At 34.2% G+C, this 27,463-nt stretch overlaps 1 protein-coding gene across 6 annotated transcripts in view; it reads right to left on the minus strand.

Annotated features, from left to right (window-relative positions):
• The window catches only part of LOC124362205 (facilitated trehalose transporter Tret1-like), an 89,652-nt gene that overhangs the window by 27,153 nt on the left and 35,036 nt on the right, over window positions 1-27,463 (minus strand). For 2 of the 6 annotated variants that reach the window (XM_046816515.1, XM_046816512.1), the window contains one exon: window positions 832-888. In XM_046816515.1, the coding sequence (XP_046672471.1) occupies window positions 832-888 (57 nt within the window). Of the gene's footprint in view, window positions 1-831; window positions 889-8,188; window positions 8,314-26,714; window positions 26,736-27,463 lie in introns of those variants that run through there. The other 4 variants (XM_046816510.1, XM_046816513.1, XM_046816514.1 and 1 more) reach the window with 4 other exon arrangements.

Below are 27,463 nucleotides of genomic sequence, written 5' to 3' on the forward strand. Positions count from 1 at the left end.
AAACTGAGTATTTATTTTACATATAACAATTTCCAAAAATTCCTTATCACTTGGTATGGCTGTACTGACGAAATGTAATTTTTATGTGGGGGCCCCCAAGGCATTGATTTGTTTGCCCCGGCGCATTAAATACTGGGGACGGCCCTGCCATGAAATATATTTTATCACATGGTGTCTACTATAAAGAATGTCTTATCTCATGTAGCTTACTATGAAATGTATTTTATCACATGTACTCTACTATAAAGAATGTCTTATCTCATGTAGCTTACTATGAAATTTATTTTATCACATGTACTCTACTATAAAGAATGTCTTATCTCATGTAGCTTACTATGAAATGTATTTTATCACATGTACTCTACTATAAAGAATGTCTTATCTCATATAGCCTTCTATGATGTGTCTTATCTCATGTAGCTCACGGCAGATTAAATACAGTTTATTAACAAAAATGCTGTACAAACTCTACTAATGACTTTATGAGATCTTAATGAAATGCTTTCCTACGTCAATGACTTCATCCAGATAGAACATATGAAATATTAATTTAATAACAATATGACAAAATTAATTTTAGGGAGAAATTGATATTTATGAAGAAAACTACAGCAGTTCTGTATTACAGAGCACCTGAAATTAACCATTATATTAATAAACATTTGGTAACATTATAACAAGTGCATTGAAAAATAATTAGCATTACTGTAAACCGTAGGATACCCTTTTAAATATTCATAAATTGGAGAGTGTTATCAATAATAAGTGAAATCTTAAAATGACTTTCTAATCATTAATTGAGGTGATTATATGCAATTACATTATACTGACCTGGTTAAATATAGATTTCTTAGCCTTAGTGTTCTCCTCCATTGTTGGTTCGACGATCTGTAACAGAGAAACATTGTCTGTTGAAAACAATGAATTGAAATTTAAGAAATTGAATTTAACGTGTTAAGGCATAACCAGTAGAAAATTCATATGTATTTTTTCAATGATAATACAAATATTGCAATTAGGTGGTCTACTAATCACATCACAAAGTTTGCTTCATTTGGGTGCTTATTCTGCTGTAGATGATTCCCGTCACAAACAGTGCTTGACTTGCCTTTGGTGTTAAATATTTTTGGGGATTTGGCTACTACTAATCACTCTAATTTGTATTTGAAAATAGAGATTGTTTTGAGTTACAATTTAAGAGTTATCTTAGTTTTTCTTCTGTAAATTTTTCACCAGAGAATATTTTTGCATTGGAAAAACCATGACCGGGATTGATAAATTATTAATTTTATGTATTTGGAGTAAAAATCCCACCTGATATGTAAATCGGTATTTAGAAGCTTTGGTGCATTCACTGCAGACCAAATAGATTTAACCTAGATTTTCAGTTATTTGCAATCTTCACATTTCATTCTGCCGTACCATTATTGTGTTAAGTTTGCCTTTACAAATAGATTATCAAACACAGTATATTTGTTTCGACAAAAAATATGTTGGAAAATTAAATATAGCTTTCAACATAGAAGATTATCAATAGTCTCAGAACATCTACGACTATAAAACTAACATTAAATTTTAAGGCGAACACATCGTAGACGGTAGTTTTAAATTACACGTAGAACATATATGTTCTCTGTTCTCAGGGCAGGAAACATGGAACAGTACGAGGTATTATAGAAAAAACTGATGCCATTAGCAAGAGAAAAAATAAATGTCCCGTGTTGAAAAATTTAACATACATCACATTCGTGTAGAACAACGATATTTTTTCTCTTCCCTCGATTCATACCCTTTAATAGTATTATTGGGATTTAAATACAGTTATTTATAAAAATAGCAATTTTTACAGTTATATTGTTAGATTACTGTAATTCTTGACTCGATTTGTCAAAACTGATCGATCATCTTGGTTCCTCAGAACAGAAAAATACAAGTATTGCAACACGTTCTATGTTTGAGTGTAAAGGTGCGTCTACACTGGACGAGCATTGTAAGCGAACATTTTATTGTTCGCGGGCGAACGTTTGGTGTTGGGTAAACGTGGACGCCTCGACGAACATTCCTTGAGCTTGGGTAGGGCCCGGTGGGAGTAGCGCGCCACAAATTTTGTTCGACTAAAATGTTCGCTCTATGAGCAAACTTGAGTTTAGTTCAGTTAAGGAGCTCTTTATGTCACAGCCATTGCAGTCTGTTTCTTGCCGAGATTTGGGGTTTTAAGCGATCCCTTTTTGTTTAGAAGATAGTATGAGTGGTTTCAATCTTCACAAAGGACGATCCTTGCATCCAGTCATGAGCAAAATTTTCGAAAAGGTTTTCATTAGAAGGCTTGAAGGTTTTCTTGAACGGTTAGAAATTCTTAACCCTGAGGAGTACGGATTCAGAAAAACCAAATCGACAATATGCTGTAATAAAACTCATTGACTGTGTTGTTGATGGCTTGGAGAGGCGAGAACAAGTGTTCAGCACACTTCTCGACCTTTCAAAGCCCTTTGACTGTGTGCATCATGGGACACTGTTGCATCAGTTATGGACATGTGGTGTCCGAGGTCAGCCGCATAAATGGCTTTCGTCATACCTCAGTGGCAGAGAGCAATGTGTGCAGATCGCGAACACCCTGTCAGGCAAAGTAAAAATGCAGTACGGTATTCCCTAGGGTTCAATTTTGGGGCCCATACTTTTTCTCATTTACGTCAACACAATGATTTCATCAATTCAAAATGGGGAGGTGATTCAATATGGAGACGATACGACCTTCTGCATCAGATCAAATACGAAATATGATCTTGATACATGTATCGAGCACTTTTCAAAGATAAATCTGAAAAGTAAGTGTTCTGAAACTAACGGAATTAAATGTTGTTTCCGTCAAAAAGAAGACGAATGCAGACCAATTGTGATGGTGGATGAAGGTATCCTATATGAAGTCGAGCCCACCAAGTTTCTGGGAATTGCACCTGGACCGGGGACTGATCTGGAGAGATTACATTGACAGGCTTTGTTCAACGGTTGCTTCAGGCATTTAAATGTCTTACGCAATCTAGCAAAATTCTGCTCGTTGGATGTACTGAAAAAAGCCTACTTTGGGATATTATATCCATACTTGACCTACGTTTTGAGACTATGCGGTAGCTGTTCTAAAACACAAATTTGATAGAATATTTAGAACACAAAAGAAAGCTGTAAGAATAATTTCGAAATATAAAACTCAGTGCCTTTAGGGAGTTTTGATTTTCGACCTTACCCAGCCTTTATTTACTAGATGTCACCCTGTACTGTCGATTTAAATGTGAACTGGTTCAGGGCAGGGACTTCCACCAGAACGAGACCAGAGGCAGGGTCACCTTCAGAACTGAACAGCATAGAACAACTATGTTCGAACACTTACCGTCTCAAGGGGGTGTCAAGATAATAAATAAGCTTCCTGGAGATCTCAAACGAATTATTGAACCCAAACAATTCAAATATCGGTTAAGACACTTTTTGTTGTCTTAGGCATTTTACTCCGTTGATGAGTTTACGATGGGCCGCTGGAATGAAAACCAGAATTTTTTTATTATTATTATTATTCTATTTCTCCTTTTCTGATATCCAAAACATGCAAAATACAAATATATTGTTAGGTTCACACATTAATATATGGAATTGACTATGCCTATGATAACTTAAGATAGGTTTAGTTTAAAGATGTTTTAATCCATATTATGAAAGGACAGTTGCAATACAATTGTTCTAATTGTTTTACTGCAATAAGGAATTATTATTGTTGTTGTTGCATGTACACCGTACTACAGTAATAAAGGTGAGTACAGAACAGTTTTGGGACAGAGCAAACCCCTTTCTTTTAATTAAGTTATATGAACAGCATAATTCATTGTGGAATCCACGAGAAGAAAATTATAGAATTAAGAATATACGTGACAATACGTGATATTGATAAAAAATACTAATACAGACGTTAATTCAGTGAATAATTCATTGCAGACGAGGGAAAATGCTGATACGAAGTTAGGTATGGACATGGACAAAGATAAAAAAACACTGGTAGAGTTTAAATTGAATTTATAAATATGCACTAAGACCCACATTTGTCTAGATTTACAGTACAATCTCAAGAGGAAGGGATAAAAGACAGCGGTGTAATGGATGAAGACGGCATAGACGAAGCCATGTGCCTATCAAATGTGCACGAACTTTTGATGAACACTTGCTTGAACGAAAAAGTTACGCAAATAAACACAGGCACTAGCCAGAACAAATTATGTCTTGACATTGTTAGGGCTCAGAAGCATGGGTTTCGCTAAAACTCGAAAACTCCCAAAAGCATTTTTGGAACATCTGCGGGCTATTGATGTTCAGTAATTGAATGTTCTCTTCTTACTGCCTTTTTCCTCTACTCTGTGAAGGGTTTTATTACATACTCATGAAGCGTGAAAGCGTTACCTGCTACAATGACGTAAGACACTGCGAGAAACCTGCTCGCAAGAAATTTGCCTCTTTATTTTCTAGCTTCTCCACAGTTCACAATTACGAAAATCCTCGATTAGATCACTTACCTTGACATCCCGCGTCCACATATAAAAACAAACTGTTTAGCATCCACAATTACTATTAACATTAAAATGTCATTTGCAGCTACTACAGCTGTGTTCCATTATGTATAGACAGTGATCAAACCCTCAATTATTTCTGAATTCATTAGCAACTGAAATCGAGTCGTGATGAAAAAAGACCACACAAGTAAAGCGTTCAAAATTGAAAAGTACAGTGATTTTCAAAAAATAAATCATGAAAAGCCTAGCTAAGAGGTCAAATTCCACCAACAATTCTAACCTAATTTAGTCCGCACGGATCAATTTTCTAACAGTAGATCTAAATCTACTGTTAAGATATAACCTTGAATTTAGATGGAATTTTTCGTTCTTTTTCTCAATGGCAGGATGTATTGGATGCATTAGGTTCTTTCAATCTTCATGATTCGATAAAGAAGTATTTAATTACTGTGGGTACAAATATTAAGAGGATTAAGACATATTAGGATGCATTTTTGACAAACATACACTTATTTTTGAAATTCTTAGATGTTATTGTTTTGACTGAAATCAATATTAAAGATGAAGAATGTAGCCTTTACAACATTGAAAACTTCAATACTATACACGAGTGCCGAAAGAATAACAGAGGAGGAGGAATACCTGTTTTTATAGAAAGCATTAGAAAGTCCTCAGTTTAAATTTAAATTATGACTTTAATGCTTGTGAATGTATTGTATCCAAGTCCTCTTTTAATAGAAGCACTTCACTTTACTTTCTATTTATAGGTCTCCATCCCAAAATATTAATACTTTTAATACTAATTTGGAAACTTTTAACAGTTACGAGGGAAAATCTGTTTTTATTAGGAGACATAAACTTGTGTTATCTTAAAAAAGGTTATGGATATGCCTTGCATTTAAATGTTTTATACAATTGTGGTATAGTAAAAATAACTGAAGAGCCAACTAGAGTTGAATTGTATAATATATAGGTATGCACATATTTGAACCATAAATTATTAATATTAGGCTAGATAAAAACCTAGTCTGGAAGCTACTTATAGATCTTTTACAGTAGAAGATAACATTTCTGACAATTTTTGGACAGGTACTGTAATGAAGTTGAATTTTAAATATATTACATAAAGTGTTAACATTAGTCAAGAGGTTACAGATACAAAGTAAAAGCAGGTTTACAACGTTTTAATTGGTAGCCTATACTAGATATTCAAGACCCAGTAAAAATGTATCAATTTATTGTTGAATCCTTTCAAAAAGTACACAGTCACTTGAAAAAAACTACCAAAAATTAGGGGGTGAAATGAGCAAACGTTTGGTACGATGCAGAAATAACAAATATTTCAGAACTTAAATTTATATTTGGCAGCATTTAAAAAGGGATAAATATAATTTAAAGCTAAAGGAAATATTTCAAAGTGCAACAAACAAACTAACTTTTTCTTAAAAAGTTAATCTTTGCCGCTCTAATTTTTTAGAGAGGCAAAGCAAAAGTATAATGTTTTGGTAATAGTAAAACCACAAAATAAACTTGGAATACCAATTCTACCAATTTATCTCTCTCTCAAAAAAGCCATTTTAGATAATATTAAAACGAATTTTCAAATTAAAGAGGACAGTGAAGTACAAGTCATATCAGAAGGTTTAAAGACATATTTAAAACATCAGTAGAAGATATATGGTAGGGGAACCGTTTGATATAACAAAATATCTTAAAAAAACGAGAATTATTTAAAAGGAAAACAAATGAGCATGAAGTTTTTTTTAATATAATGATATATTTATTTATAGGTCAGGAAGTAAACTTAATGGTAACTCTTCGGTAGATCCCTATAGAAATGGGCCTAATGATGTAAAACAAAATATATGTTACCCAAAGAATGTGCTGGTTCACTTTGCTAATAGTATTGCAGACTCTGATATAATACACAAGAAAAAATGTCTATATCTAAGGCCCATTTATAAAAAAAAACTATCTTGCTAGGCACAACATAACCAATCCAGCCCAATTCGGATTTATTGCTTAGAAATCATGAATGGATTTACTGAAAATTCTAAAAAATGATACAAATAAAGCTGAGAAAATTTGCTATGGCAGTGACAACACACCTGTCAAAGGATTATTGACCTAGTTAATTATAAAACAATGGTACAGAAGTTGAAGGATTTAGAATAAGAAATATATTGTTAAAGTTTTTTTCAAATTACTTTGAAGATAGAAAACTAGCGGTAGTCGAAGGACAGTGCATTAGTGATAGTTACACTCAAAATAGTGGTCTTATACAGGGAAGCATAATATCACCTACATTATTTAACATCTATGTAAATGATCTAGCTAGTATGCAATTTTATAGCTTAATCTTGCAATATGCAGATGATAATATTCTTTATATGTGACCTTATAAAGATTTGTCGATGTACAACAAATGTATGCAGGAAGATTTTAATTTAGTTGTTAAATACTTTTAACAATTATTAATAATTGTATCAATATGAATGGGGAAAACTAAAGGTATTATTTAAACCCAAGAGTTGTAATTAACGTTAATATTCGTAAATAACTGCTATTATATTTTTATAATAACGAATGTTTAAGTAATTGGGTACAATCAATGTCAATGCCAAAAACTTGTTTAACAGTCTGAAACATCTTGGTTTACATTTGGACTATGATATGAAGTTTAGTAAACACATTGATGCACTTACTAATAAGCTGAGATATATTTTTATAATAACGAATGTTTAAGTAATTGGGTACAATCAATGTCAATGCCAAAAACTTGTTTAACAGTCTGAAACATCTTGGTTTACATTTGGACTATGATATGAAGTTTAGTAAACACATTGATGCACTTACTAATAAGCTGAGATATATTTTTATAATAACGAATGTTTAAGTAATTGGGTACAATCAATGTCAATGCCAAAAACTTGTTTAACAGTCTGAAACATCTTGGTTTACATTTGGACTATGATATGAAGTTTAGTAAACACATTGATGCACTTACTAATAAGCTGAGATATATTTTTATAATAACGAATGTTTAAGTAATTGGGTACAATCAATGTCAATGCCAAAAACTTGTTTAACAGTCTGAAACATCTTGGTTTACATTTGGACTATGATATGAAGTTTAGTAAACACATTGATGCACTTACTAATAAGCTGAGATATATTTTTATAATAACGAATGTTTAAGTAATTGGGTACAATCAATGTCAATGCCAAAAACTTGTTTAACAGTCTGAAACATCTTGGTTTACATTTGGACTATGATATGAAGTTTAGTAAACACACTGATGCACTTACTAATAAGCTGAGATATATTTTATTTAAAACTCAAAAAATACGATAAGATTTTCCAGTTTCGACAAAAAGAATCATTTACTTTGGAGCAAAGTTACTTTTATTACGGAATTAAGTTGTACTACTTAGCTCCCGAACACATAATAAGTGTTTTGAACAAAATTAATAGAAGGATACAAAAACTTTGTTATGATATGGGAACGGAAATGCTCGGTTTAATGTTATTTAAATATATAGGTATATATTTACTGATTTCAGGAGACATTAAGAATGATTTTAGAATTTTGTTAGATGTAGATTATAACTTAAGATACATAAACTTTTTTACAAACCTATTTCTCTATAGATAATGGTCGAGTTTTTCAGGTCAATAGACCAATTTTAACAAACACAGTAAAAAGACAAAATCATACCATTCAATAATCCATAAACTCACATTAATACAATCACAAAGTAACGTTATTCAGCACTCGTACAAACCAGTATTTTACTCCACCACGAGCTACGGAGATCTGAGTTAGTCATATTTATGACCCATCAATTTAACTTCTCGTTCTCTTAGCCATTCCACTACAGTTAAACAATGCAGTATTGATAACCCCAGAGGCAACTTTCTCTCTCAATGTACAAGCAGTCAGAAGTCAGAGGTCACTCACAATGGTTTAGAGAACGAATTTCCACTCTATTAAATATAAAATTTTCAATTACAAGTCTAATAATTTTATGTATTTTTCGTATCAATATACGACTAAATTGTTTTTCTTAATTTGCAAACAAAAAAGTTTTAAAAATTTTGATGTCAGAAGGAATAGGTTTTAATATTAATAAATTATTTTAACTTTTAGAATAGAATAGAATTTATTTTTGAAAATATTACAATAACACATTATATACATTGGTATACACAATGTAATACATCAATAAAGTAACCTAAACAACCAAATGTATACACAATGTACAAACTTAATGAGCAAACTTAAATAAAAATGTAACATTCTTGTAAATAAAATTAAAACAAAAACACTCGTAAATTAAAAGAAATATTTTCAAAAATAACTAGGGCCTCTAGAGGCAAGTGCCTGTGGAGAGGTTCCTTTTATTACAAAAGTATTTTTTAGCTCAAAGAAAATTTCAATAAAACTTTGATTTTTTTATAAGATCCTAAAAAAAAATGATTAAAAGTATGCTGCTGCAGTTACTAAGCAAATGAAAATCCACTTAAATAAATTCAAACTAAAATTTACTGTTACTTTCTTTAATTAACTAGGAATCTATGCAGAGAAGAAAATCTAATTTATCAAAACCCAATAACCACTTCTTTAATGTTTTTGAAAATAACTTTATATTCTCACAACTAATAATTGAAGAAATTATACTAAACATTTTAGGTCCCAAAAAACAATAACTATTTGAAAAAATGCTAAGTTAGGCTTTGGAACTGGTATTGGTTCTTGCTTTCTTAATTTGTTTTTGTAACTATTTTTTAATTCTGGTAAATTGCCACTTATGACATAAAATATTTTTAAAACTTTATAAACAAACATATATTTAAGGGGAAGAATATTTAAATCAACAAAAAGAGGAAAAGATTTCTCCATTCTTCGTTTTCGTTTAATCAACCTTATGAATTTCTTTTGTTGAGTTAGAAGTGGCTTTAGATTTGTTTCATAGGCTCCACCCCAGCAAAATATTCCATAGTCAAGCCTACTATTGACCAAAGAAAACTTGTTCATCATTATCAGAATAATTTTTGCTGAACTAATGTCGATGTATTTATGTAAATGTAAATTTGTTCAAAAAACTTTTTTTTTCAAACAATGTTTCTCACTGGATTAGAAATGCTAGAGGGTTAGATATACTTACAAGTATAATACAATGTATTTAATGCTTTTCTGAAAATGAAATAATTTAAAAATTCAATTTGATCTGCAATCCATTCTTCAGCAGAAACGGTGACTTTATAATACGCAGATAACGCATTCACCAATACTGTACAGACTTCCGGAACTATGCTTCATATACTCTGTTTCGATATTTTAAACAAAAATATAAGGGATTGGTAGGCGTCATCACTCGCCAAAAGTCTCAACGTAACTCTACTTGATCTTTCGCACTAATTAATTCCCGAAAGAAGTAGACTAAATCGAACCAAATCTTACAAAATTGGATTGCTTTCATATATCTCATATCTAAAGTTTTATGAAACATTCGAGTCGAAAGGTAAAAGATGAATTAGTATTAGTTGTTCTGCAAGTCGTTTGTCGATTTCACAGCGTTAAAGGTACGTTTATACTGGTAAGAAATTGCGCAAGTTTTGAGTTCGACAGTGAAATTTGCTAGTCTAAACGGACGCAAGTACTCTCGCGAACGCTGTCACAAACAGTGTCGGACAGATCCGACAGATCCGTACCGCGAGCGGTGTCGTAACTTATGTCAGAGGAAAACTTGGAGAGCAGTGTCGGGCAGTATAACTGTCTAGAATAAACAGATCCATACAGCGAGCGGTGTCGTAACTTGTGTCAGAGAACTTGGAGAGCAGTGTCGGGCAGTATAACTGTCTAGTACAAACAGATCCGTACCGCGAGCGGTGTCGTAAATTGTGTCAGAGAACTTGGAGAGCAGTGTCGGGCAGTATAACTGTCTAGAATAAACAGATCCGCACCGCGAGCGGTGTCGTAACTTGTGTCAGAGAACTTGGAGAGCAGTGTCGGGCAGTATAACTGTCTAGTATAAACAGATCCGTACCGCGAGTGGTGTCGTAACTTATGTCGGAGAACTTGGAGAGCAGTGTCGGGCAGTATAACTGTCTAGTACAAACAGATCCGTACCGCGAGCGGTGTCGTAAATTGTGTCAGAGAACTTGGAGAGCAGTGTCGGGCAGTATAACTGTCTAGAATAAACAGATCCGTACCGCGAGCGGTGTCGTAACTTGTGTCAGAGAACTTGGAGAGCAGTGTCGGGCAGTATAACTGTCTAGTATAAACAGATCCGTACCGCGAGTGGTGTCGTAACTTATGTCGGAGAACTTGGAGAGCAGTGTCGGGCAGTATAACTGTCTAGTATAAACAGATCCGTACCGCGAGTGGTGTCGTAACTTATGTCGGAGAACTTGGAGAGCAGTGTCGGGCAGTATAACTGTCTAGTATAAACAGATCCGTACCGCGAGTGGTGTCGTAACTTATGTCGGAGAACTTGGAGAGCAGTGTCGGGCAGTATAACTGTCTAGAATAAACAGATCCGTACCGCGAGCGGTGTCGTAACTTGTGTCAGAGAACTTGGAGAGCAGTGTCGGGCAGTATAACTGTCTAGTATAAACAGATCCGTACCGCGAGTGGTGTCGTAACTTATGTCGGAGAACTTGGAGAGCAGTGTCGGGCAGTATAACTGTCTAGTATAAACAGATCCGTACCGCGAGTGGTGTCGTAACTTATGTCGGAGAACTTGGAGAGCAGTGTCGGGCAGTATAACTGTCTAGTATAAACAGATCCGTACCAGGAGTGGTGGCGTAACTTATGTCGGAGAACTTGGAGAGCAGTGTCGGGCAGTATAACTGTCTAGTATAAACAGATCCGTACCGGGAGTGGTGTCGTAACTTATGTCGGAGAACTTGGAGAGCAGTGTCGGGCAGTATAACTGTCTAGTATAAACAGATCCGTACCAGGAGTGGTGTCGTAACTTATGTTGAAGAACTTGGAGAGCAGTGTCGGACATGAAATTTTCAATTCTAAACATTGGCGAGATATCACTGTCGTGTATGAACAGATGTTACAACATGATTCCCGCAACAACCAGTGATGTAGCTGTTTCAAGTACTTGCGGTATTACTCGCGATTTACAAGGCCATTGTTCACATTATGTGACAATAGTTGCTCAAGTTCTCTCGGAACTTTATTCGCCTGTATAAAAGTGACAAACATATGTCAATACCTCTCAAGAACAGACTAAGACTCAAGAATCAGTGGTCAGTCGTTGAAAATTCTCTTTTACGTTATACTGTATGTACAAATGAGTTATTTTGTATAGATAAAAAAGTAGGTCACTGATACATTAGACTTTCTCACATTGATTGTCTAGTAAATTTGAAAATAAGGAAAAGTAAGGATCATCATTATTAGTTTGAGCCAGTGAGAGGCTTTCTACACATTTGAAGCTTGATGAGTCATGCAATATTTAAGGTCAGGGAAGATCAGTTAATGATACTTGGCTATTTATAGAAGTCTAATTTGTCTACGTGGTAGATGTATTTTAACATGACGTAGAGCAATTTCAAGGTCAGTTGCATATAGTATGCAGACTGCATATAGGAGATGTATGCGCACATGAATACAAGACATGAAGACACATCCAAGACGTCTTGCTCAATGTTTTGTAGACTTACTTCAAGGGAGCCTGTCCAAGGTTACTTTTTCAGGAATGCAGACCAATAAAATTTCTCAAGGGACGAGCAGGAAACGATCCGCAAAATTAAATAAGTTACGTAACGGTTACTATCAATCAGTAATATTGTTAGGAAATTTAAGTCATTCCAAACTGAATTTTTGACATCGTTGGAGTTTTGTTTTAATAGCAAGTTTTAACGTTAACATTTTTATTAGTTCATTATATTTTCTGTCTGTTAAGCATAAATTTGAGAAATTGAGAATACTAGATATATACTTACAAGGAATATCATACTAAGCCGATCTATATGATGGATACAACGAGGTTGCGGTTTGCCCTTCAAAATAAAAAAGCAAACAATTTCCGGTAAAGAATTCTTGACAAAATTATGTTTGATTTTGAGCCAGAAATGATTAGTTTAATCAGAATCTGGCTGACCAAAAATACAATGCGGGTATATCGCGACGGACAGTGAGTGAGTCCCACCGCCAAATGATGGAGCCCTCAAATCACATGACGGAGCGACACCTTTTTCCAGACGTGACCTCCAGTGACTCATACCAGAGCTTGCAACATTCACCCACGCGTCAGGTACCTACACGGAGCGTCGATTGAACTTTGCTCAGGTTCGACAAAGTTGAATCAATAACTGGTTCTAATTTTAGTCACAAGTATTTTGTAATGATTTACTTCCGACTTCCGCTATGCAATTTCATAACGCCATCAATATTCCCGAAACTGCTTGTAAAAGGTAAACCCATAGCCTTGTACATGTCATAAAGCACTCATACTTTGAAGCTGTGAGTGTGAGAATATTTTTAATTTTTCAAATGATATACAGTTCCAGTTAGGAGTTTTACTTGTTAACATGGGACTTATAAATGCTTCACAACGGATTGTGTGGTGTGCAACTATTTTCCTCTTAGCTTAACTTTCAAATAATCAATCGAAAACATATAGGGCTAGGTATATGATGTCATATGTACATTATGAAATTTATAATTTTCATATAACATATTTCTGTTGCGAGTTACATTAATGGAACTCTCCCCATTATACCTTTAAAAATCAAAATAGGCTACTAGCGGGGATAAATGTCTCCCTGCTAGAACTGGTAACACAGAACATGACAGCTTACGATTAGCCTATATCCTAAGAATTATATAGGCCTACTACCGTTGAATTGTTTATGTTCTTTCAAACTTAATCGCAAAACTAACCTGGAAAATTAGATATTGTGTTTGTTGACGAAACAAAGCCGTTTGATATTGGATTTGTGTAAATAATGTTTACATTCATAACTTCCCCTATTACGTCACACTGACGAAGTTGGCCCATTACTCAAGTATTATTATTCAATAAAAACTGGAATAAATCATCATTCAAACTGGTAGCGATTATCATACAGTCATAATTGATATAACTATACAATACGTTCTAACAATCTACTTATCGTTTCAATTATTCGTCGTAATAATACGTTATTTAAAATTAGTAATATATTCAATAGCTTAAATAAATACACTTTGACAACAGTGCACTGCTGTCCTTTGTCCGTTATCTGGAAAAGGGAATTACTCCATCATGTGAATTGAGAGCAAGTCTAACTTACTTTTCCGGTGTGCTGGCATTCAATTTATGACTCAACAATATATTTTGACTCAAAAGGTAGTATATTCCCCGTGAAGATTTGTTTATTTAAAATTATTTAAAAGGGTTGTTGAACCTTCCATGTATACACTTTGGCGGAATGCACAATTTATCCGCTCTTGTTGAGTAACATCACCAGTAACGTACCAATGGGGTGATGAGGGGGGATATACCCCCCCTCAAGCACTTGAAAGATACACATAAAAAAATCCAACTTGTTTTAAATATGGAAGTTAAACGTTTTACTTTGAATTAGGCTTATTTGAATTTATTTTTAATTTAGTTAATTCAGATTTATTCCATACCTTCTCCCCAACGTGTTGCGCTCTTCTCTCAACTCATCCCCCCTCCCCCCCCGAAAGCCTAGCTCTAGTTACACCACTGACTCATCACGGAAAGAAATATGTCTCTGAGCATCACGGTAAATTCAGTATCGCACGCATAAACGCCAGTATGTACAGTTATCATTGTCTCCTAAATGATTATATAGCATATACTTTAAGATTAAGGAATAGATGTGTTAAAAATAGTTGCTTGATGAATGCATAATTATTACTCCGTACCTGACAAGTCATCCAAACAGTATTTACAACTGCGGTGTTTACACAGACCTGCAATAACGCCTGGGGAGAGTGGAGGAGCCTGTGTAACTAAGGCCGTCTATTTACCGAGCACACGGAAATTCTGATGCTGGATTACTAGCTTCTTACATTGCCTCTTGCAGCGTCTTCTACGTATTACATGTAAGAACTTATTCCTATTATACAGGGTGTCCCGTCACTCTATGGACAAAGGTATACCACGTTATTGCTCAGGTCAAGACAAACATATTTCACCTTATGAACATCGGTCTCTGATGCTTAGTTTCCCATCTGTTTGTCTGCGTGGATTTTTATTAATAAATTAATATCTCAAAAACTAATAAATGAAATCATACCAATATTGGCTCAAATATCTATGATAAAAAGATCAGTTACTGAAAAATATCATGAAATTATCTTTAGTATTTTCAAAATGGCGACCATAAAAACTTTTTAACTTTGAATATCTTCAAAACCAGCAGGTTTTCTGAACTACAAGAATAACAGTTTTTAGAGGATATTATCACAAATAGCTTGACGCCAAAATTGTTTAAAAAACATGACCCACATTGAGAGCTGCTGTTTATTTTGTTTTTATATTGTTAGCCTCCGTTGAGGTTCTCAGCGGGGGCATTGTCTTGTTACAGTAAGATTGCTCTAAATTAATATTTATTATTATATTTAAATAATTTCGGTGCCATTACATTTGTGATAATATAATCTAAATCTGTTATTAGTGTAATTCATGAGAAAAACTGCTGGTTTCTTTTAAGATATTCAAAGTTTAAAAGATTTAATGCCGCCATTTTGTAAATACTAAAGATAATTTCATGATATTTTTTTCGATAATTGACCTTGTTATCATAAACATTTGAACCAAGTTTGGTATTATCTATTGTTTAAGATATTAAATTTGTTATAAAACTCCATACAGACAGATGGGAAACTAAGAATCAGAGACCCATGTTCATGTGGTGAAATATGTTTGTCTTGACCTGAGCAATAACGTGGTATACCTTTTTTCCAGAGAATTACGGGACATCCTATATACAGTAATATTATTTCTTTTTCTTTTCAGCAAAACTTTGAAATAATATGGACGGGTGTATTAACATTCAATCTAATTGCGTTAAAATACTGTGTTATAAATTTAGCTACTGAGAAATTATTGACATATTTTGATACTATCGAAAGCCTTTCAAGAAATGGCTCTTAATATGACACTGCCGATTAATGTCGGATTTTATACAATAAAATAGATATCCGGTACTCAAAAATACATTTTATATTTAATTGCGCAAACAAAACTCTTATATGAAAAGTTTACTTTTTGTGAAAAACAATATTTAATGCTTATTACAATTATAAGATGTATTTATTGGTTTTATTTGTATTACGGGAGTCTGTTGTAAGAGCCAGGATTATTACAATACTTACAAGTGTTTATACGATCTTTAAATCGACATTTTACACCATAATAACAATAATTGTTTTTCACTACTACGTTTTTCTATTAGCTTTATAAAAAAAAAACTACGTAACACTGTTCGTGGACCTTTTTTATTCAATTTATAAGGTCAACAACCATAAGAAACGATTGAATTCGTCCCTTAATCTACCTTAGCCGAATTTCAGGAAGACCTCGTTTTACATGGTGAGTTGAAATCCAGGCAAAATCTTTCGCTAGCCATAACTTGCTAACAAAGCCTTTCCGGACCCATCCTTATATAAACTGTTTTCGTTATTTTTACACGTAGCATGAGTGCCTACAGTTTCTGCATATCTTCGTGAATCACCCTTTATTGTATAATATTGCAAACAGTGGCTTGCAAGAACGTATTCTTTTACCATTACGCATTACAAAAAATTTACTTCTCCATACCATTACTCTGAACTATTCTTGCATTTCAAAATAGTTTTGATGTGAGATGACATTACATTAAAACAGAATGAGGTTTGATGATGCTGTATTCCAGAATTGCGTGAGGATAGCATCACATTCATTATACAGTAGGTTTGTGCCTGTGTGATATAACGTGTGACGAACGTGACAGTCTTGGCACGTGCGCTGTAAGAGCAAAGCCTGTCTGTCAACACGCACGTCCTTGGCAACCTTATGCATTCAAAGCAAAATATCTGTTGTCATCAGATGGTCTGCCAGTTTCATGATGAACATAAAAATCAGTCCTAAGTATCCAAAGATTGCTAACTTTCTGTATAGATACGACAACAACAAAAAACAACATTTTCCAAACCAAGTCTGCAAAGATTGTTTTATTTTTATATCGCCAATTAGATGTGAAAGAACGAAGAATGGTAGGATGAACAGATTAAAAAGGGCAAGGAATATAATATAGTTAAGATAGGTAAGATACCTACAGTATTGGCATCAGGATTAAATTTCGGGACAAAAACCCAGCAAAACCCAGCGTCGCTTCATGGGCTGAGCTTTAGTGAAGCCTTTAACTTGTGGGGCTTGAAAAAATTCATTTCTACCTGTCTGCCTGTTTGTCATCTGTCTATATATCTACAGGGTGTATATTATGTCTGGAAACACCCAAATATATCCTTTAATAATTTAAATATAAATTTGAAACCTCTTACAATCGTGATAGAGATTGGGCATCTACTTTTTGGAACAATGTTTTGTTTATGTCACACCAACGGGGGACGTCCTGCCGAGGGTATCGTGAATATTCTTAATGGAAGCCTATACCTTGTGATACATAATTTTAAAGGTAATAGCTTACTGAATTGAATGCCACAAACCGCATCTCAAAGGAATTATTCTATCAGAAAATAGAGCATTTTTAGTATTGAAAATTTACTGATGTTCAAACAATGTAATTTTAACATGGTTCTTGCCACAAAATGTGTTACACTTAATTTTTAGCATTTTTTAAATGTTCAATTAAAATAAAATAAAACAATTTATTTTTAAGCTGGTTTCATTAGTACAAATTTACCAGTTTTTATTACAATGAATAAAACTTATGAGTCACTTTCTCTGATTACTTATGAATCTGTACTTGGTGTTTTCCAGTCAGCAGGAAGGTTTAAAGAGACAAAGGTCATAGCCTATGAGAAACATTATTGTGTTATTAATCATCTGGTCTACAGGTTTCAGTTTGTTGAGCATGGAGCTTTCACTAGACAGGTCTAAGCTTGGGAATTACAAATGGACAAAGGTCATATCATTCCTGTCGAGTTAATCAGTGTCTCTGAAGCATTGCTGTCAACAAGTTATCTAATTACAGTAGTTCAGTTTTATTTGGCATTTTAATGGAATTGTCTGAAAGAGAAACGAATTACTCTGTTGATGATGCGAGGATATGGCGATCGTCAAAGATCTTATCGGGAAGTTTGTAATTTGTTTAATGACACTTTCCCAGAAAGGAATCCCATAAGTGTTTCAACAATATCAAAAACTATTGAGCGTTTTGAAATGACAGGGAGTGTACGTAATCGGCCAAAGTCGGGTAGGATACAATCTGCAACAGATGAAGAACATGCACTAGATGTTTTGCAAACATTTATTGAAGACCCACATACATCGCTCAGAAAAGCTGCACAGCAACATGATATATGCACCCTATGTCTGTGAGTAAGATTTTGAAAATTAATAAATACAAACCATTTAAAGTTCATTTAGTCCAACAGTTAAGTGAGGATGATTACGACAGAAGAGTTGAGTTTTGTGAACTTGTGATGCGCAAATGTGATGACAATAGAGATTTTCTGACCAACATACTATTTTCTGATGAGGCAACTTTTTTCCTAAATGGCAATGTTAACAGGCACAATTGCCGTTACTGGGCTAGTGAAAAAACCCACATTGGATTACTGAGTCCCATTCACAGCAACCACAAAAAACTGAACGTATGGTGTGGAATTTTAGGTAACAAAATTGTTGGACCCTTTTTCATCAATGGAAATTTAAATGCCGAACTTTACTACAATATGCTCCAAATGAAATAATCCCAGCTATTCAAATTGCAATCAGGAGAATACTTTGATAATGTATGGTTTCAGCAGGATGGTGCTCCACCCCATTATGGGAGACAGGTAGGAGAGTATTTGGATTTAAGGTTTCCTCATAAATGGATTGGCCGAAGAGGAGAAATCGAATGGCCTCCAAGATCTCCGGATTTGTCACCAATCGATTATTTCCTATGGGGTCATTTAAAATCCAATGTTTATAGAAGAAAGCCTCATAATTTGGAAGACCTAAGAAACAGGATTATAGAGGAGATTGCTTTGATAACTGAATGAAATGTTAGGCAACTCTGTCGAATCATTTTACACAAGATTGGCTCATTGTCAGACCGTAGAAGGAACACAGTTCGAACAATTGCTTTGGACACCAAATGCAGGTAAAACGTTTGTTGTAAGACTTTTCTAAAAGCATACATTATTTTTTATTTGTAATAAGAAATCAATAACATAAGTATTTCCATAATTGTACTGTAATAAAAAACTGGCAAATTTGTGCTAAGAGAACCAGCTTAAAATGAAATTTTTGTTTTATTTAATTGAACATTTAAAAAAAAATGCTAAAAAATTAGTTTGTAACACATTTTGTGGCAAGAACCATGTTAAATTACATTGTTGAACATCAGTAAATTTTCAATACTAAAAATGCTCTATTTTCTGATAGAATAATTCCTTTGAGATGCGGTTTGTGGCATTCAATTCAGTAAGCTATTACCTTTAAAAATTAAGTATCACAAGGTATAGGCTTCCATTAAGAATATTCACGATACCCTCGGCAGGACGTCCCCCGTTGGTGTGACATAACAAAACATTGTTCCAAAAAGTAGATGCCCAATCTCTATCACGATTGTAAGAGGTTTCAAATTTATATTTAAATTATTAAAGGATATATTTGGGTGTTTCCAGACATAATACACACCTGTATATGTCCCTCTGTATATCTGCCTGCCTGTCTATCTGCCTGCCTGTCTATCTGTCTGTATGTCTATCTATCTGGATGTCTGTCTGTCTATCTGTTTGTCAGTCCGCACGATATCTCGAAAACGAACTGAGATATAGACTTGAAATTGGGCATAAAGCGTAATGTATATATGGCACTTAGTTTGATGATGGTGCATATCACCATTGGATTTGGCTGAGCGTTCATATTTTTACATTGATTATATAGGTAACTATGGGCAACGAGTAAATATAAAAATAAATAATGGTTGAATATGAGGGGGGCCCAGGACCCAAGTAACCCCCCCCCCCAGGAAATTTTGAAGGGCATAGGCTACATTAAAATTACACCCAGTTGTTTGTGTTCAGATAGAAAACATTTTTGATGTCTTAAAGTTTAAAATTGGGAAGATTCCTGAGTCTCAATTTTTGGAGAGTATTTCATACTTCCTAAACCTCCCAGTGAGTCGGCTCCTCCAAAATAATTTTTTATACACGCCACTGGAACAGATTAATTACTAAACAAACTCAAAACACATACATACGATATTCATACGCATAACAAATATAACTATGCCTAACTATGCTAACACAGACATCGTTATTTTGTGACTTGGTTGGTCAATTTAAATAATTATTTTGGATAGCAGGCACTGATATGAAACCCAGTGTAATGAACGAAAATCTGAATGTATCATGTGGCAATATGCCAGGAAATATTGTGTTTAATGTTTTTAAATTTTGTGTGAAACTTAATTTTCACATCGACAGGATAGAGTGCTATGATCATTTCGTGTCAACTTCTGTTTCGTATGATATTCTGTCCGCAGGACTTCTAGAGATCGAAATGAGCGATAAATGTGAAAAGTTGCATGCAGCCTTAGTGAAGCTTGTAACACCACGCGGCTTGGCACACATCTACCTTGTTCTATTGAACAGCTGTTACTGCACAACAGATTAACCTGAATCAGGTAACACCGCAATTGCTGACTCGTGCAAAATCGCAACGTTTGTCTCTGCCATCACGAATTCTGTAGCAACGTTAGTACTCAGCAAACGTAACGTAATACACATCTAAATGTAGCCTTTCAAATTTCATGTATATTCTTATTTCGTAGTTCCAAAGGAATGAGAGGTTATCTCGGGTCTTTCTCTATTAATGACATACAGATTATGATTTGAAAACTTCAAACTCGTATTAAAATACTTATAGCCCAAGTATCAAAATTCTGTAAACGGGAGTGTATAGTATTAATTAAGGTAACAAAAAGCTTATTTTCAAAATGGGAGTGCTCAACTCCATAACCCCCGTACCCAAAGCCAAATTTTGAAATGGCAACTAATACCTTGTGACACCTCAAACTGAAGCTCATAAAAATGCTGTATTTTGGTAAAAAAAAAAATTGAAATCGGCCAATCCGTTTGGTATCAGCAGCCAATAATGTAATTTCTTACACAGCAATTATTAGTATACAAACTACTGTACTACTGCTAATAACAACAAAATTACTCACTGAATACTGTTGTAAATCCTTTGTAAATTTCAAATCAAATGTTCTAATTGGTAGCCATTGTTGTTCAAGCAAAAAAATAACCTATTTTCAATGTATTACTTGCCATTTCAAAATTTTGGCTTTGGATACTGGGGGACATGGGGGTGACAACCCCCATTTTAAAAATTTCTTTTGTTCCCCCAATTAGTACTATACACTCCCGTCTATAGATTTTTTTATACTTGGGCTCTAAGTCTTTTAATACGAGTTTTAAGTTTTCAAATGAACACAATGTAGAATATAGAGGGATTTGGACCCTCAGCCTTCCGGAGAGTATGAAGCCATTCATTCTGTAACTCACGAGACAACATATGTATTCATGCAGCTCTGTCTTTGGATGCATCATTATCATTCAGTATCCATTTAATATATATTCATCCACTAGTATAAACCCAAAGTATATTAAAATTCATATATTCCGGAGTTTTAGTTCATTTCGCGATAGTTCACATTTGTTAATCTTTTTTCTCTAAAATATCTTAATGTTGTTGAGAGAGTGGACATTTAAACACACATTACATAATTTCGACACTAAGTAGTTTGTAAACCCTCTTGTTTTAAGTTCTTGATGATATTGATTGAAAACATGTAACATTAATGAATAATCCGTCTTTGCAACAATCAATTTATCAGTTTGTACTCATCTATCAAGTCCAAAACTCAAAGAATTCTTGGACTTTAGGCTTACGTGGCTGATGTAATAAGTAGTAAATGTTATAAGTAGTTTTCTACTTCGCAACGCGTAGAAACTTTACAAAACAAAATTAAAGTATTGAAATATTTCTGCTTTTCTGTGGAGGGCCGTCTTCAGGTTAGAAAGTGGAACTGCCAATAATGTATATCCGCCTGTACAGGTGTGTTGATGGGGACGAAGCTGAATTTTTGTAAATTATTTATTGTTATACTTTGTCATAGTTTATTCTTGTTATAGTCCTTTTTTCTAGTTAATAGTATATTTGCTCTACTAACTCAATGTTGTTATCTCTAGGAGATCTATTAGTTGACAATATGCATGAACAATGTTATAATAGTTTATGCCCTTTTACTCACCTCTAATTCCACATGTTTCATTAATTTATTGTACCATCTAATTATATTATCATATATGTATCGGCATTGCCATAACACAACTGTTCTAGAAAATTGTAACACTCATGAAAAATGTATCACACTAGCTCAGTATCATTAAGGTCATGAGTTTTTCTGCGGCGACAAGGTCACCTTAAACACTAATCAGCTTACTAACGAGATACCTTTTCCTTTTGATTATATCACCTGACTAACTGAGCGTATTACCCAGCAGGGATCACTTCTGGCTGGTTTATATCTACCTACCAGTTGAACCCACCACTGGGCACAGCAAAAACCGATGTGCCACTTCAATGTGGGCAACCTTATGGATGTCCAGTAGCGGCACATCACTAACCGCAAATGTTGAGATTCTGGGGTTCATGGGCAATTCGATAGGTCTAGTCTACTGTGGAGGATGGCTGTTGGAGTTGGTGGGGTTTGTTCCCTTACCTCAGAGGCTCTTGTTAACCTCATCAAGGGTGTGCCACCCCCTGCCTACTTTGACTGGAGAGGCTGGTTCACAGCTGGCCTCCCTTCTTCCGGGATGACTTTGAGATGTAGTGCCCTAATTCTTCCTCATGGATCTCGATAGGAGGCGGCCCCTACTCCCTAACCTTACCCATCCTGAATATCCTATCACTCCGGAAGCAGCGCATAGGTCCTTACAGGACTAAGTGCAATTTATAAGCTTCTTGTCCTAAGAGAACAAAAATAAAGAACAACAACTGAGTGCACGTGTGACAATCACATAACGTTTAACGGTCACACACGCACACACACACACACACACACACACACACACACACACACACACACACACACACACACACACACACACAAACGCTTTTGCTTATCTGTCTGTCTAATGAAAAAATCAATTTATTACGTATTGCGTAGAACAAATTATTCCAATCTTAAAATCCTGTAAATTATTCATTTCTTAGTTTTAACGTGCAGTTAACTCCCACCGAACGTAATTAATTAGAGTAAGGATTTAAATTACTAGGTGAAGTGCAATCACATGGGCTCGCCTTATACTAGACCATGCGTGGCTAATGTACCCACTGCAATCGTGGCACTAGGCCATTGAACGGTACTTTCTTTGTCTGATTGCAATAATGCAATCCTAGAGCCCTTCCCTTTCAGAGTCCACATTCCATTCCGTTCTTTAGTTTACGCGTCGCGCGCCACACTTCGCATAACAGATAGGTTTCTTTTTTGTTATGGAAAAATTTGCAGGCTTCTTGATATTGTTAAGAAGGTTCTTTCGCCAACTTTAATTGGCTGCAATAAATATTCTTTATTAGAAAAAAGGTCCAAGCCCAAACTTGTAAACTTCTATTGTCCTTACCGAGAATGGAACATGTGATCTCTCGGTTACAGAGCTGCAGCCTTACCAATATAACGGTAAGTGCTTAGGTGATTCTTTATCAGCTGCAAATAGGGACTTTTTGGGCTACCGCCACCTCATGCGTACATTAATAACAATAATAATGTTTCTTACTAGATATCCACGTTCACCTCAATTTGTGAAAGCTACATATGACTGTTTTGAAGTATTATTTCATGACAAAACCGTCAAAAAGATGGCGCCGCACATGGTTTTTTCGCATCGTACATTCTGATCACAGCTGGTATTTGATAAGACAGGAATAGTACCAAAATACAAAACTTGTATCGTGGTTTAAGAACAAATATTGCGTTAAGCTCCACAATTCACCTTCCCTTTAAAGCAACGTCTGAAATCTGACACGGGTAAAAAGGTGGACTCCTGGAATTTAGAGTCTACATTCAAAATTATCCAGGAGTCAATCTGTACCAGTTTGGGATTTCAGACACTGCACTAAAGAAAAAAGAAATAAATTGAAGCTTAACTAAGTATTCGCATAGAATCAACCCTTTCCACCCTAGCTGCGTTATGTGTAGAAAACTCGGATGCTCCGCCATGCTTTGGATCGTGTTTGTACATCGTAGTATACTCAGTTGTGTACCTGATGTGACAATGAGAATACTTCTTCACTTAGACTACACTGGATAGCTGCTGGGCAACCAGATTGAGCTGATTTATAGCCTAGGTATTTCTGATGTCGAAACGATGTAAAGAATTCGTTTAGAACGTCTTCGTCACCGACTTTTTATTTACCTCTTCAATCAGGCGTGAACTCAAGGTTCCATTAGTGCCTGAACCAGTGCCATACTTCAGACTGCACTAAGCGGAAAGTGAAATGAAGCTAAGCCATAACCGTAACTACGTTAGTGCAGTTTAATTAGTTGTTTTCTTCTTCTCTATAAATAACACTGACGTAAGCTAACCTTAAAATAATGGAAAGCTTTATTATTAACATCCAAGAAACAAATCCACTATCCTGGATGCGACGTGAATGAAAAATGAACGCGAACATATATTATTAGGACAGTTGGTGCAGGGAGGAGGGGATATAATACCCTCGAGAATAGGACCAAAGACGTAACTAGTATTAATTAACTATTCGTTTTTTTAATCGTTGGCCATAAAGTAGAATCGTACTGTCAGGAATTATATTGTGAATTTCTGAAAAGTTTTAACTACCCATGCAAACACACATATTAATATATATTAATCTCATAGCCTATGTATTAAATCATATATTGATAGTTAAAAACTCTGCAAAGTTCATTTATCGGAATTTAAACATTATTTATATATATATATATATATATATATATATATATATATATATATATATATATATATATATATATATATGTATATACTCCAGGCTTGTGCATTTATAAGCAGACATGCCTATAAATAGACCGATATTGGTCGCTAATTGTATCCTTAGAAATTTAAAAGGATTTCATATTTCAACGTTAAGGAATGATAGATCTAAAGCTATAATTTTCGAACACATTTACCAACTCCTCTCCCTCAATCCCTAGATGATCTGTATACTTTTTCAAAACAAGAACTTTGACATTGCAGTATTTTCTCGGGCAACGCGACATAACATCGCAACATCACTGTTCCTTGAACTTGACCTTGACGATGACATCATAGTCAGCTGTCGAATCAGCTGATATTGTTTTGATTACCGCCTTTGTTTACCACGATAACGACGGTATTGCCCAAGTGGTCATGGCCATATTCATGATATTATTATAGTGGTTAACTTGTAACAATATGACCGCGGACAAAAAGACTTATCTCGTGATTCTGATAAACAAACGTCACTTGTTCGTTTGTTTGTCAATAACAAGCGCGAGATTGCTTGCATACATTTTGCATACGTCATCCAACTTGAAAAGACGTCCAGTGTTTTCTCTTTGTGGTTATGTGCATATTTGCACCATAAAAAAGTAGGTACAGAACCATATTTAATTTTCGTTTCAGTTTCGTTTGGTTCTGGATGAAACGGATAAACTATGATTATCTATTTATTATTATCAGTTTTGTGTTACGTGCTGGTTCTAATTTAATGTAGACGTAACAAGTCTTGGATACAATTTATTAAGAAATAGGATAATTTAAAATTTTTATTCCACACCTAGCCTTAAACAATTGATAAAACACCAGTACTGAACGATTATTTTATATCATTACATTATTAAAACAAATTATTAGAAATTTAAACAATGTAATGGATTGCAAGTAAACATAATTCTGTTGGCGTAAAACTGACTGATACTATTGAAAACGGTTAATAACTCTGTATATTCAATGTATTCTTCAAAAGCTATAGGATATATTAGGTAGGTGTTTTATCTAACGTGCGTTTTTTAATTCAATTTTATTTAATATTAATCATTATAGTTCTCTTCACTCTATTCAACTTTTATTGATCATAATTGTAGAGCGATATAGATTTCTTACCATTGTTTATTTACTATAGAAGTTCGTAAAAGTTATGTTATTTATGTTTTAATCTATATTAAAATAACTTTTTTATTGATTTTTGAATAAACTACACCAAGAATTATTTTGCAGCAAGATGTTCTAAAACTGAAAATTAGTTTGATCGCATAAATACATTTAGTAGTGACTTCTGAATTAAATTTGATGTTAACAAATTTTGTTGATTCTGTTTTGTTTCCCAATTCCAAAGGTTTTTTGAAAGATTATTTGACTGTGTACAGAAGGAAAATAGACCACAAGAATACACGCATACTAAAAAGCACTTGATATTTTTTGGAATACAAATTTCATTTAGAGCAGTTGTTCCATAATAAAGGTTTATGGATTAAATATATTTAATAAAATTGAAAATATCTACAAAAAATATCGAATTTGAATTTATATAATAATTGTAAATTTTATTTTACAATATTTACATATTTTGATGTGTCAATAATTTCTAATAATAACGCTACGTGCGACTTGTTGGAAGAAGTCCTAAATCCTAAATCCTAAAATCCTAAATATATTTAATATGCCAAAACACAAAAAATGATATCACACTTATACAATATTTTTAAAAGCAAATATTTAAAAACGATTTCATATAATCTAATCCTTTTGGGTGATTTATAGATCACATATTAGATCGGAAATTATATTTTCACTAAGAAGAAATACTTGTTTTACTTTAAAGTAAATACACTTTCTGCATTTTGAAATTTTTCAAAGCCATTTTTTTTCCTGACCTTCCACAAACTATCTTGACAATACATTTTTAAAACAATATATAAGTGGTATCGTATCCTTTACTAACTTGCATAAAAGAGTGATTTGGCAATAATAGTCCGAAGCTGGAATGCAATAAACACAAAACACACAGAAGAACTATTCCCGTATCTTCATTTTGATGAGTACTGAACAGGGTATAAACAAAATGTCCTAACTTTGTGTTTACACTGGCAAGAAGTTGAGCAAGTTTTGTGTCCAACAGTAAAATTTTCTCGTCTAAACGAGCACGAGAGCTCTGGCGAGTGTTAACGCAACCAGTGCCGGGCAGTTGTACACGAGAACTGGAGATAGAGACGTGCCAAAAGAACTGGAACAATTCCATCTGAACGTTCCGGAACCGGAACGGACTTGGAACAGTTCACTTCTTCGGGAATCCATATTCCGTCGGAACAGTTGCCTACCAGACTTGCCAAATGGTTCCTGGCGTTCGGAACGACTATAGTAAATGTTCCAGTTCCGCTCTGGATTTTAGGTAATCACAATATTTTCATGTACAATCGCTGAACCAGACTGTTTAGAAGGAGGTTATTAATTTGTTGTGTAATTTCTCCTATCAGTCTGTAAAGTATCTTGATTGAACAACACCTTGGTCAGTGACGTTTCTTTAGTGGTGCTAAATATAAATAAGGGTTTTATTTATGCGATTTTATGTTACTAAGATTCAAATTAAGTGTAACTTTAAACTACTAACTAAATTTTTTGTTTCTTTTTAGTATTTGTGAGTTAACACAATTTGTTGTAATTACGGTACTTAATTATTTTTATTGGTAAATT

This window comes from Homalodisca vitripennis, chromosome 5 (genome assembly GCF_021130785.1).
Source record: "Homalodisca vitripennis isolate AUS2020 chromosome 5, UT_GWSS_2.1, whole genome shotgun sequence".
NCBI classification, from domain to species: domain Eukaryota; kingdom Metazoa; phylum Arthropoda; class Insecta; order Hemiptera; family Cicadellidae; genus Homalodisca; species Homalodisca vitripennis.